Source organism: Andrena cerasifolii, chromosome 1, assembly GCF_050908995.1.
Source record: "Andrena cerasifolii isolate SP2316 chromosome 1, iyAndCera1_principal, whole genome shotgun sequence".
Lineage (NCBI taxonomy): Eukaryota > Metazoa > Arthropoda > Insecta > Hymenoptera > Andrenidae > Andrena > Andrena cerasifolii.
This window is the reverse complement of record NC_135118.1, coordinates 11,120,225-11,133,616: the sequence shown is the minus strand read 5'-3', so window position 1 is coordinate 11,133,616 and position 13,392 is coordinate 11,120,225. Positions and strand designations below refer to the sequence as shown.

The following is a 13,392-nucleotide window of genomic DNA, read 5'->3' as shown; positions in this document are numbered from 1 at the left end:
CACTTGCGTAGATTAAACATATTGGAGGCTTGGAGACCGAAGTCTCTGATTAATGGAAATTGTGTAATTCGAATGTTTAAGATGAAATGTACAGTGGCTCATAGCCATAATCGTACACTCTTTAAAATCGCATAACTTTTTTAAAATAAATCCAAAGGACTTGAGTTTTTTTTTAAGCTAGAAGGATTAGTTTGCTAAGTGAAGTGATTCGTCATTTTGAAAAAAAATGTATTTGGTCGGAATAGCAAAAAAAATAGAAAGGGTTTCGGAAAATCCCATAATCAGCGATTCTCGGCCGTATTCTGCGATCTTTAAGCGTTTATAGCTCAAAGCAACGTTAACCGATTTTCATGAAATTTTAAACACGTATACAACTTAATCTTCAATCTACAAACGGGTTTTCTGAATTTTCATTACAGGCTCACAAAAAAAAGTTGAAAAAACGACCTTTTCTATTTTTTTTGCTATTCCGACCAAATGCATTTTTTTCAAACTGACGAATCACTTCACTTAGCAAACTAATCCTTTTAGCTTCTAAAAAAAACTCAAGTCGTTTGGATTAATTTTAAAAAAATTATGCGATTTTAAAGAGTACGATTATGGCTGTGAGCCACTGTACATACATACTTGCGATGCATTTTATTATTTAGGATGTCATGGATGTTTTAAGAAGGATTTAAGTAAATTATCGCGAAGTCGTAATAATACGTTAAGCGTGCATCATGTATTTACTTTCCTATTCGATGGAAATGATATTACGTATAATGTACTTAAATGTATAATCTCTACATATTTTCTGTGTAAATTGGCGAGCACACAATATTACATTTCGAGGTGTAAGATTGTTTAATGAAGGACTTAGAGTTGTTACTTTTTGACCCGTCGGGTACTCGGCTACCCGAAACAACTTCAAGCAATTGAATGTTTTATAGTCCGTGGTATTGTTTGATGTTAGGACTTACAGGAATATTTCAAGTTAATTGATTAAAAATATTAATAGTTCACTTGTAGAGTACACAACATTTTGGAGGGAGTATTAGTTTCAGTTTAACGCTGAAATTTAGAATTATTATGTAGAGTATTTCCTAATGATTAATACCTAGCGCAGGGTGACTGACTGGTGGCTCGCGAGCCACCGGGGGCACCCCCGCCTTGCTGCCACGCTAAAAGGCCCCCTCCATACCTCCCAGACTCTGACGATCGCAGTCAAAAAGAGAAGGAAAGGAGGAATCGACTGCGATCGTCAGCGTCTGGGAGGTATGGAGGGGGGCCGTTCAGCGTGGCAGCAAGGCGGAGATGCCCTCGGTGGCTCGCGAGCCACCAGTTAGTCAACCCTGACCTAGCCAAATCGGATTTAAATATAAACTGTTTCAATGTCATTGCGGAATTTTATTTTTAAATGATGCCTAACAATATTCTTAGTTGAAAATATAAATAGCCAAATGTATTATGTCTTTTCCCTACAATGTCTTATTGATAAAGCTTCGGGAACTTAAAAAACCTTGAAATACATTAAATGATTGAATTAAATTAACTGTCATAATCAACAATTACGTTAAGACGGAATGTCTTATCGGAACACTCGATGCTTGATTGGAAAATTCAGAAATTTTAACAATCGATGTAATTTGTTTGCAAATTGATATTTTTTTATATACTGAGAATGGGAACGATGAGATAAATTCTCATCGCTCGTTGATTACATCGATAAAAATTGTCGATAAGGTGTGAAATGTAAACGGGAGGAATGCACTCCCTGTTAAAGAATCAACCATCTGATATTTTCCATCAATAAGCTTGAGGATATATTTATCGTATCCTTCCTGCTGAAAATAATCTTTTAAAATATTATTAAAAAAGATAAATGACCAAGTCAATAAATACAGTTTAAACGATTAATACATTGGCAATCTACTTTGCGGCACTGCATTGTTCATCTGCAAAGTGTTGCATCTAATTGGACAAGCCATGGAAGCAATAATTTCATTTTAGTTCTGTAGTTTAGATCCGCGGCAACAGGATTATGCTCTAGGTAAACAGTCTGTAAATTCTTATTGGCTGCTAAGTTCTCCACAGTCGCCCAGTCTTCGATTTCATTGTTATTTATCTGCGAAGTTAATAAATATGTAAATAAAAGCGCGGCATAACTCTTAATGGTAAAGTAAGACACTGATTTTACCCAAAACTCTTCCAAGCTCCCAAGATGATCAATATTTTGAATCTTTTTTATTTTATTATTCGCTAGATCCAATGTTGTTAATCTTTGACAGTTTAACAGTCCTTCGATGCATGTTATCCCATTTTCAGACAGATACAATTGATCTAGTTTCTTCAGTTCCTCTAGATTCTCTATTTTTTCGATGCGATTACTTTGTAGACTCAACAACTGAAGGTTCTGTAATGATCCTAAATTTTCGATCTTCGTGATCTTATTTTTACCAAGGAACAAACTCGTCAAATTCTCCAGACCTTCAAGATTGACGATCTCTCTAATTTTATTGTCGCCCAATTCGAGAGTCGTAAGATTTGTCAAGTGCGATACATTCTCGATGCAATGAAGTTTGTTCGATGACAAAAACAACTTCTGTAGGTTCAATAAATTCTCCAGACCTTCTATATTTTTGATACGGTTAAAAGACAGATCTAGAAGCCTGAAAGCAATGATCACAAATTAAAATTTGGTTGTATTAAAAAAGCCTCGAAATGACTTCACAATTTACTTAACGCATGATTATGTAATTATCGCAACGACCAAAAGATTATATTTCATATCATTGAAAGATACGTACTCCAAATTTACAAGAGCATCTAAATTCTCTATAGTAATAATCTGATTATCCCTCAGCTCTAGTTCAACTAAAGTAGTAAGGGTATCAAGATTTTCGATCTTCTTGATCAAATTCCACGTAAAAGACAATCTATGTATCTTCCTCAATGGTTCCAGATTTTCCAGTTTTGTTAACCTCGAGTGGTTCAAATCTAGTTCCTGAAACACAAGCGAAGATCATGTATGTATGAGAAATATGTAACAATTAAATGAATGCAATAACAAGGACAAACTTCGCTGTCGGGATCTATGATGAGAATCTTCTCTGGCTCTTCCTTTTCATCGTTCTCATTTTCCCCCTCGATTTCAGCAGAACCTTCGCTTTTATTATCATCTAAAACAATACAACCATTTTCAACTGTAATTGTACGTTCAAATGTTTTCCTCGACAATTATTGATAAAAAATAATTATTGTACCATTATGTGCCATTACAATCCAATGCAATGATCAATAATGAACCTAAAGAATTGTAATTAATAGTCCCAATTATGAAAACTACGTAGATTTTAATTCTGACTTATGGATACACAAGTGTACAGAACTCAACACAAGTATAAAATACGGAACAAGTCACTGCAGTATTGGTTGTGAATAGTTTCGCATTGTATGCAAGCAAGTACTTATGTACATACATGCATATAAAATTTCCACTGCGGGTAAGGCTAGAGCGCCCCGTATACATACACGAATTACTGCGAATTACCGCGAACAGCGGTGCCGGGAAGTGCGTTCCTGCAAACTTGTGCAAACTATTCGTAGTGGAGGGGGAACACCTACGGCAGTGGCCGTATATGTGTGCGTGATGACTCCGTGACGTCACACCAATCGACGCCAAGCAAGCCAAGTGATGCTAAGCAATTTGATTGGTCTTTTCACTAGTGACAAGTAATTCCCCATCTTTTGAATCGATTCTTTGGTATTTGATTTTTCCAGAATCGATTCTTTGATGTAAGAATTGAAAATCCATTTTTTGAGGTAAGAATCGAAAATCCATTTTTTGCCTTCTGGGAGAATTCTTGTCACTAGTGAAAGGATCAATCAAATTGCTTAGCATTACTTGGCTTGGAATAGTTTGCAGGAACCCACTTCCCGGCAACGCTGAGTCCGCGAATTCAAACGCAACTAGCCCAGAGATTGCGCGGAAATGTTCAAACTTACTTGCAATTAGCTATGTAGCTATGGATTACGTTAAATTTAATTGGAGACTTATGGACGGTGGTCGAAGCACGCATCCTAACTACATCGCACAATGGTTTGAAATCACAGAAACTTGGTAAAAACCGAAAAAGTTTTATGTGTTATTCTTTTGTTTTAAAACCTTGGCCATATTTCATTATTATTTGCATTTAGTTGTAAATGTTTGCAAATATAAACATTTAAAGTGCGTTTTTAAAGTGTTATATTTATTGCATATGATGGAATTGGAAAATGATACTAACCAAGCTAGTAGCTTAATGTGTAAATAACAAAACACATCAATAGTCATTTTTCTATTTCGTGGCTACTGGTAACGCTGGAGTGAAATTCAATTTCTGTAAGTTGTTATAGCTTTAGGTTAGTACCCAGCACTTCCCAGCCTACATATTTCGGGGGTTATAATAGATAAACATCCGACTTTAATATCCAAAAAGAAAATTTCCCACATTTTTCCACTTTCAGAGATATTACATTTTTCCTTCTTATAGGTTATGCTTAGGTTCTACATACAATAGGCGTCAAAACCGGCTTCCCTTCGGAAATTTGTCAACGTTGCATGTCACTAGGCATAACTCAGTGGTTCTAGTAACATGCAACGTTGCCAACTTTCCGAAGGGAAACCGGTTTCGACACCCAGTGTACAACGCTACAGTGTCAACTAGTGGTGCCATCTGTGCCATACCATGGGAAACTTCATGTGGAAAATATTTTCAATTATTCGTGCTTAACACGTTGAATGCTGTGGAAGTGACCAGTGCAGTGACAGTGCGTGCCTGCCGAATTCGCTATTAGTTGCGTGACACGAACTCCCATAAGATGTTAGGTCTATCGTATACGATCTTATACCTCGTCTGTAGTGGAACACTGCGAAATGTTTTGTCGCCGATGATAGTTTTTACACCAGCTTCGTTCATGAGCAAAGTCGTCACCAGTGTCCACGGAAAACATTTTGGTGCGGCGGTTTCCTGAGTTTCCTCGGATGTTCGTGGAGGGGGGAACACCTACAGGGAGTAGTGGTAATGTGTGCGTGTGGCGACGTCAGCGCCAAGCCAAACCGAGCGACGCTAACGCGAAGCCACCAGCGTTAACAATCTATTTCCCGGCGACGCTGGTTGGCTGCCCATTGGGATTGGTTAAGCTGCGATACGTTACCTGGTGGCAAAAATCAGAACCTGAAAGAGTAGGTCGCCACCAGGTAGCGTATCGAAGCTTTGCCAATCCCAATAAAGGTCAGGGCTGGCTTTAAGGGGCGCCACTATATGCGTTCATTCATTTATATCCCTTCTGCTAATTGATTTTCATGCCCTTGAAGGAGTTCCATGATAATGGTAAAGGCCCTGGTAAAGGTCTTTACTGAACATAAATATTGTTGTATGATTATATGATGAAAAAGAATTTTATGAAAATTGTTAGAAAAAGAATAGTACATAAAAAGCAGTTAGGAAGAGAATTTGATATGACTAGTGATAACATAAAATTATCTTATTATGTACAATATTTCTCGAGTGAAGTTAGATTTCTTCTACATTACTGGATCGAAAAATTGCTTATTATTCTAAAAGATTTATTTTCAGATATGTAATAGTTTGCCATATTAAAGTGTAACCACCGGCAATGTCACGACACGACAATTTTTAAGTATTCAAAAGTGTATTCAGGAATGTATATGTAATGAATAGAAATAATTAATTTCCAATAATAAACTATTCTAGTAATATTAAGCAGGTATTTTTATTTAAAAAAATTCTGCAAAGATTATGAAATTATTAGTTCTATATATTTAGAAATGTACAGTATTTCTTATCTAACTTATGAATTTAAGAAAAAGAAAATAAAAAACATTATATTAACTTGTATTGCCAATTGTACTAGTAAAAAAATGTAATAAATTTGTTTGAAAGTGATGTAAACAGTTTAATGATAATTAATGCTGTGACAAGCATAGAGTAATCTGTGTAACAATGCACAAATACGCTCCAATAGTTAAATTAGCAAACAAAAAATAAAATTCTCATTGTACTGTATGTACTATTGGAATTAAAATGTCAACACAAATATAGATGCCAATGTCTCTCTGTGTTCCTTTTAAAATTTGTCATCAGTTTTGACATTGTATTTTAATTAATAAATATTCCTACCTGCTTGTAGTAATACGTTTAATCAACAATACCATTTAGTTTGTTTTTATTTCATAAAATTTAATATGAAGAAGTAATGTATAGACTAAGTCGCCCAAGAAGACTAAAATCTAACTTATTTCTGTTTAGCAACATGAAATAAATGTCTGAGGGAAAGTGCACTTTATTTGAAGAGCGATTTATGTGTTAAAGATCACTTTCTTCTTTGAGTAACAATTTTTGAAACTTCAACATCGTTTTTCTTTATTTAAGTGAACGCCACTGCTTCACTTTTTAGACACTATGAAAGCATGACATACCTGAATATACTTCTACTGTGCCCGGATGGAAAGAAGTCGGTTGAAATGTCACAGGGGCACGAGGGGTTCTTCGCTCGCATTGGCTCCCGCCGCCCGTGTCCAGTTTGCTTACTTTGTATTCGTCGACGTTGTCGCGCCGGGGAATAGGGAAATACTATTCGGACCCTAGAGTTTCTCGACCGACTTCTTTCCATCCGGGCACAATACATATTGCATGATTTTATTAAAAAATTTAAATATAAAACATGTTTAAAATTGCAATTGGAATAGCAAATTAGTTGGATGTTGTGCACAAGAAAATGAGGAAATTTAAATATGCCCATAGTTGTTTGGAATTTCAAAAATTGTAATCTTGAAAAAATTTTTAAAACATAATTTACTCATTCAGTTCAAATATTCATTTCTTTAAGTGTTCTTTTCATACCATAAAAAATAACAGATATTTTAGTGTGCAGTTTTAAGTGACATAATTATGCACGAATCTTCATCACTATGTACGAACTTTGTACAGAAAAATAAAAAAAAATAAGAAAAATAAGTTGAAATACAGAAGAATATTTCTGTATTTACTTTTCCATCCAACATGTTACACACCACATTTTTACATGCTAACTAAATTTAATGGTTCTTATTAACCGAGAAGAGTTTATTTCTTAATTCCCGAAATATTTTTCTGCATGCTGTTCGTAAATTTTTTACACCATGATTTGCTAATCGAAAGAATTAACGGCGTTGCAATATCATAGGAAAATAATTGTCATAATAAATCGATTCAGTTATTTGTACAAAAGTGATTATTATATAGAACAAAAATATCACGTGTGCAGAGCATGTGTGAACATTGTAATGTTGTCACACAATACTGTACACAATTGGTACGTAGTCTAATGCGCTACCATGAATTGTAGTTTTTTTTTGCACTACTTTGTATTGTCACGTGAAACGTTTATTTAATAAACGTTACGTATAAATGATCTTGCATTTACATATCAGATATATTATTACTGTGCCGTTGCAGAGTATTTGCATGTACCCGCATATGTATTTGGTTGCCTATTATATGATGCGCAATTGTCAATCTGTATTTAAAATGCATTTTAATAAATGGCAGATAAATGTATTTTACAAAGAAAACAAATCAATGCGTTCAGTTGCTTCCAATTCTTTTGTAAGAATAGATGATAACTTTTTCGATATATCGATATATTTGATTATATGATTCTACAACATTGTAAGTTTGTGCTTTACACAAATAAATTTAAAATTTCCCACGGAAACCTCCACGCCCGCGATAGGATCTTCCAGAATGCTTTCCTCTGTACACGTGTGGTTTCATAAGAGGGCTTGATCTACCTCTTAATGATTTTCCTCTTCCATGCCAATCTGTTCCTCTTTGGAATGTATCTTCCAATTCTAATTCTTCTGATGAATCGTCTAACATCATCGGACTTTCACCACGACTGTGATCACTTCTATTATCATGATAGTCGTCGCGTTCGTTTAAAGAGTGTCTATAATTAGGCGAGTATCTCTCACGAACGTAATGCTCCCGTAAGGACCCTTTGTGACTGGAAAGGCTGTCCCTATTCCTTATCGGTGATTCTAATTTGAAACTCCTCGAATTATGATCCAAAGAAGATACGGAGTCTACACGATGCTCTCGATCCTCGGTTCGTCTAGGAGGAGATACCGTTCTATTCCAAGTTCTTTTCTGTGAAGAATTACTTAAACTCCACCTCAAATCATCGGCTTCTCGAAATTTAGGTGCATAATCAAACGTTTCACGTACATTCCAGTCTAAACGATCCATAATGGGCCGTTTCTCTTCTTTGCTAGCATGTTGCAAATCTTGAGGATAAACTTGTACTTCAAAGTCCACCATAGTTACACTTGCTTGAACAAATTTCGTGCTCATCTCTACTTCGTCGGTTTGACAAATTTTTTGATGCATTTGTACATTTTGCTTTAGTTGAGCGAGATGCTGCCCATCTTCCTCTTCCCAATATATCTTGCTCTTGCCTCGTTGCAAAAGTATAGAATTCGACGAATAGAGCTCCTGCTCATTTTGCGAGGTCTCCTTTTTTGGATCATAAAAAAATCGTCCTTTCATCTTTAAACGGGGATCTTCGGTAGGAAGTTCGCGAAGAGCATGCTCGCAGTGGCGTAATATTTCAGGTTTGAATCCTATGACGGAAAAAGATATAAATTTACATAAATTTAATATCACACCGTTCATATGCTGTACTTTTTAGCATATTCTATTTTCATTAATTTAATATGTCAGCGTTGTTGAGAATTTCTGTTTAACAATGCCTGACTAAAATGTGACGCGTTGAAAGTAACTTTAAAATAAGAAACAATGAAAATGTTCTTACCTGGATATAAGACTGGTAGACTAGCTGAATCTAAAAAAATGTATAAAACAATGAAATGTGATTTCTTATAATGAAATAAAGAGAAAAGATATTGTAACACACGAACGCGAATTTTAACAGTATTTTCTTAGGTAAGTAAGAATGTACTCGCACCTTTTGCGGAAACAGATGCTTCCAGTAGACTGGATAAACTCGTCTTTTCAAATTGCTGTAAGATCAATTTGTAAGACAAACATTAATATCTCCACGTCAGAACAAAAAACTTAACTGCACATTATGTGAAAAAGGCATACAAAAATCATTGTACATTAATTGCAAAACAATATTTGTTGCTCCGACAATATAGGATAAAATATATATAAATACTGTTACAATGTATAGTACAATTACTTTTGTATCAGAGATGACCGGTGGTTCAGGAGTCTTTAGTCGTTCCTCTTGTGGTGGATGATATCCATTATAGGAATCCGTAAATCTGCGTTCCCTGTAATTTGGTGAGGCTGTGTCCTTCGATTTGCTTGGGAACTCGAAATTTTGGAGCGGAGACTGCTGCGGGGGAGGAATGCCATGCGACGAACTGTACGCTGGTTGTACGTGTTCCATGGGTCCAGCAGCGGGTTCGGGTTGCGGTGGAGAAATTGGTGCAGGAAGAAGTGGTGGTCGATGTCCAGGTTGAACCGAACTAGTATTTGGTTGATTGTACATAACTGGGCCGGAAACGTACTCAACTTGAGGTAACGGGTGCACTGGAACGGAATCAAAATTCATCGTCTGAGATGAATTTTCGAAGTTCATGAATGGCGGCGGACCAGGAGGTGTTACACCTGCTGGTATCGGTGGTGGTAATCCGGATTGATGCATATAAGATGGCATTGGCATTGGTGGCCTAGATTCGGGTTCTTGTTGGTACACAACAGTATTCATCAATGGTGATATTCCATCCATTGGCGGAGGGGGTGCATATCCAGTATTTATGTGCGATGTCACTATAGCTTCGTTTCTCAGTTGTCTTGTAAGTTCATTAATGAATGGCGACCGTTTTCTTGCGCGACGTTCTAATGACCTACTCCGAGTTCGACTCCGTCGCCGAGGGCTATAACGTCTGTTGACTGGCGAACGGCTGGCTTTTCTTCGAGGGCGCTCCATACTGCGACTTCGTTGCCGTTCACGAGAGCGACTTCTTCGGCTTAACAATTTAAAATTCGAGTTAAAATACTCTACCACGTGAAATTAAAGAGTTATTATAACAATTTGTATTCTTATAATTTAATTGAAACAAAGCTTACATCATATAAAGATCTTATAAAGACACATTTTACAAGAATGGTTGACAAGGCAAACATTATTCCTTTTATCACTGCGATGCAATTAAAAGAATTTATATAACTTAATTTACATTACTTAAAAATAATGTCTTCTCACCGTTCGTGTATATTGATACGTCTTCTATGTCGTTCAGCACTCCATCTTCTGTCTGTACTTGGTCTTCGCTCCCAACTCAGCCGTCTAATTGGGCTTCTTCGTCTTTCTGGGCTGAATCCGAAGGGACTTCTACGGACACAGGTGAATCGTGGACTTCTTCTTTTTTCAGGGCTAAATCTTAACGGGCTTCGATGTCTTTCAATGCTTATCTTGAAAGGACTTCTACGCTCTGGACTTAATAGTAATGGAGACTTTCGTCGAGGAGAGTTTACTCTAGTCCTATCCGGAGTTCGACGCCGTACCGAGTTCCCTCCTTGACGGTCGAAGCTTCTACGTCGTTCTCGACTTCTGCGCACATGCAACTGTGCTTGTTCCAAGTTCTGTTTCTCTGTAATGCTTTGGATAGCTTCAGTCTCTGTACCCGGGGGTACAACATTATCAGAATCCAACAGATGTTTGATAGCTTTCTCTTTTTCTGCTAAGAGTTTACTTTCATTATCTCTTTTAGCACGTATTTTATCCCTCTCTATATCCTTTGTGCTTTTAGAAGGATCACGACGCGTTTCATCGTGTTTCTTTTCTTCTCTCTTTGACCTTTCACGATTGTAAGATCCTTTGTGGTCACGACGGTGTCTGTCCCTAGAAGTAGGCTTGCGATCATTCTTTTCCATACATCACTACTTATTTAAAGGAAAGAATATAAATGTTTTGTACTGTATTCGATAGAATATGATGATAATGCCATAAATAGATTAAACTCGTACAAACACAGCCACATACAAAAATAAAATCTAAACTGACCCCTGCTTTCCAAAATTCTGTTACCATTATAATAAAATGTGGTAATTATTTAGAAGTTTTCCATCCTCACCGATTTCACTGATTTCTGGATTCTGAACAATTTTTTCCTGTACATGTTACCGACGCACGACCTTCGTTTCCGAGATATTTGCGAAAAACTTCTGTTGATTTATTCCAACGCAACCCATTCCACTTTCCAACTTGTCCCGGGTATTAGTATTGGTTGGGGCTAGATTAATGCGGGGGCGCGTAAAGCACGATAGCGAACTGATGTGAGTTTAGAGACTTGAACCGGAAACTTGCAGATGCTCGTCAACACCCTGACTCATATCGGTTCGCTACCATGTTTTACGCGCCCCCTACACTAATCTAGCCCCAACCAATACTAATACCCAGGGTAAGTTGGAAAGTGGAATGCGTTGCGTTAGAATAAATAAACAGAAGTTTTTTGCAAATATCTCGAAAACGAAGGTCGTGCAGCAGTAACATGTGTAGGAAAAAGTTGTTCAGAATCTTGATCCTGATAACGTATCCAAAGATCATTGAAATCGGTGACGATGGGAAACTTCTAAATAATTACCTACAATGTTGTAATAGTATAATATAACAAAACTATCTGTAAGATATAACAAATAATAACGACAAGATGGAAATTATATGCTGCGTTATTGATGCTACCTAGAAGGACGCTTCTGATCTTGATCCTTGGCATGTGAAGCTTTCGATTCAACCTCGCGGGTTTTCTCTTCATCGCCTTCCCAAGCATCCACCACATCCAAACCTTCCATAAAATCTTCATCGTCAAGGAACTCTTGAAGCTCTTCGTCTGGTATATCTTTCAACCCCTCGATTGCACGTTGTACGTCTTCGTTCGTACTTTTCAACGTTGATTCTTTCTTATTATCACTTTGTTTCTGATTAGATACTTCATTTTTCACATTGTTTTTAACACTCGATTGTTTCATTTTCTTCGCCGTATCACACATTTTTCTGAAAGATTAACTAAACTGCTAAATTATTCGAAAGACCACCTTAAATCTGGGTTTCCATGATTTTCTTTATGATAAAACGGTGTTTCGTTCCTTATGAAAGACAAAAGAATTGGTAAAAAATTTTCCAAAGGATATCAGCCTTGTTGCTACTGAATTTTGAAATTCACATACACGGTTGCAAAAAAATGTGTTCCAATTAAGAGCATAACGTCCAGTAAGAATATATTAAAATGAATTCAATTTACATCGAATCGTCGTTATCGAGTACATTTAATTCCTCCTCTCGAGTTACATATTTAATAAAATTACGAGTACCTTTTAATACATTGAATCCGAAAATAATAAACGCACCTCTTAACCTTCTGATGGAATATATAAAATTGATATTAACACTCTCATTACGTAAGTCGTATTTTCTTTATTTAGAATCGAAATAACTTAAAGAAATTATGTGTTTCTTCATTTCGCAAGTGACGCTTATAATACAATCACTTTAAAAACTGAAATTAGTTGTCTGCCAAGTAGACTGCACTCTAATGGACAACGTACGCACTTATTGTTAATAATACTTAGTACAATTAAGTACATAACATATGACATCAACGATAATTGTAACGCGTATCGATAATGATGTAAATGAGCGACAACTAACTTGATTCTTCTTAAATTCTATCACGTAGAAATATTTTCAGCCCGAGAAATGCGAAACTCGAAAAGTCAACATGTACTACCTACTCCGCCATATTAGTTACTATGTTACTAACAGATTTAAAGTATGGCATAAAACAAGGGCACGTTCGTATGCACTTTTGTACACAAATAACCAATGGATAACAGTTCAGGATTATGTACCTAGAGTGGAACATTCAAACTTGTATTACTGCTATTAGTTTGAATTTTATTAAATATCTTTAACAATTAACAAGAAATTATGGTATAAGTAAAATACACAAAATAATTAAATATTAGGTCAGTGCGAAAATTCGTTTCCTCATTGCTGGGTGTACGGAAACGTATTTTTCTTACTACACCTACTTGTGCTTTTACTAGAAAGCTGGCAAAAGGTCATAGATAACCAAGGAAAATACTTTGATTAAGAAAACACGTAATTATGTTTTTACTTTTAATAAAGACTTCGGTTCAATGAAGTGGACGAACTTTAAAAATATAATTTTTGGATAAAATCATAATTTTTTTGGAAAATGGGGCCCTACGGGGGGCTTTTTGGGCCCAGCCATGGATATAGGAATATAGGGACAGAGGAATAGTTGCGGGGGGTGATATCCTTACGGAAGGGGCGACGAGGTAGCATACGGCTTCTTTCTATTGGCTGTTGCTT

The 13,392-nt window shown here is 36.2% G+C and overlaps 2 protein-coding genes across 7 annotated transcripts; both read right to left on the bottom strand.

The window, feature by feature from the left end:
* Window positions 1–1,757: 1,757 nt before the first annotated feature.
* On the bottom strand, window positions 1,758–3,507 carry LOC143373937 (uncharacterized). The gene is made up of 5 exons (XM_076821670.1): window positions 3,246–3,507; window positions 3,061–3,161; window positions 2,790–2,986; window positions 2,180–2,651; window positions 1,758–2,107 (listed from the first exon to the last, which is right to left on the bottom strand). The coding sequence occupies exons 1-5, from the start codon at window positions 3,256–3,258 to the stop codon at window positions 1,934–1,936; spliced, it is 957 nt and encodes a 318-aa protein (XP_076677785.1). The 5' UTR covers window positions 3,259–3,507; the 3' UTR covers window positions 1,758–1,933.
* A 4,036-nt stretch (window positions 3,508–7,543) lies between these two features.
* On the bottom strand, window positions 7,544–12,849 carry LOC143366322 (uncharacterized). 6 transcript variants are annotated; one of them, XM_076807742.1, is made up of 7 exons: window positions 12,706–12,849; window positions 11,740–12,051; window positions 10,261–10,899; window positions 9,229–10,024; window positions 8,992–9,046; window positions 8,839–8,868; window positions 7,544–8,647 (listed from the first exon to the last, which is right to left on the bottom strand). In XM_076807742.1, exons 2-7 carry the CDS (start codon window positions 12,045–12,047, stop codon window positions 7,722–7,724), a joined length of 2,754 nt encoding a protein of 917 aa, XP_076663857.1. In that variant the 5' UTR covers window positions 12,048–12,051; window positions 12,706–12,849; the 3' UTR covers window positions 7,544–7,721. The 6 variants fall into 6 exon arrangements, with proteins under 6 accessions (XP_076663857.1, XP_076663792.1, XP_076663488.1 ...); XM_076807677.1 differs by having other exon boundaries at window positions 11,740–12,063; window positions 12,706–12,830; XM_076807373.1 differs by having other exon boundaries at window positions 11,740–12,063; window positions 12,369–12,818.
* Between the last annotated feature and the right edge of the window lie 543 nt (window positions 12,850–13,392).

Coding starts and splice junctions, on each gene's coding strand:
- LOC143373937 (XM_076821670.1), bottom strand. Junction 2,652..2,789: donor GATGCTCTTGTAAATTTGGA/GTACGTATCTTT, acceptor CATTGCTTTCAG/GCTTCTAGATCTGTCTTTTA. Junction 2,108..2,179: donor GGAGCTTGGAAGAGTTTTGG/GTAAAATCAGTG, acceptor TTAACTTCGCAG/ATAAATAACAATGAAATCGA.
- LOC143366322 (XM_076807742.1), bottom strand. CDS start 12,047: ATGTGTGATACGGCGAAGAAAATGAAACAATCGAGTGTTAAAAACAAT. Junction 10,025..10,260: donor CGTATCAATATACACGAACG/GTGAGAAGACAT, acceptor TAAATTGTTAAG/CCGAAGAAGTCGCTCTCGTG. Junction 9,047..9,228: donor CGGTCATCTCTGATACAAAA/GTAATTGTACTA, acceptor TTGATCTTACAG/CAATTTGAAAAGACGAGTTT.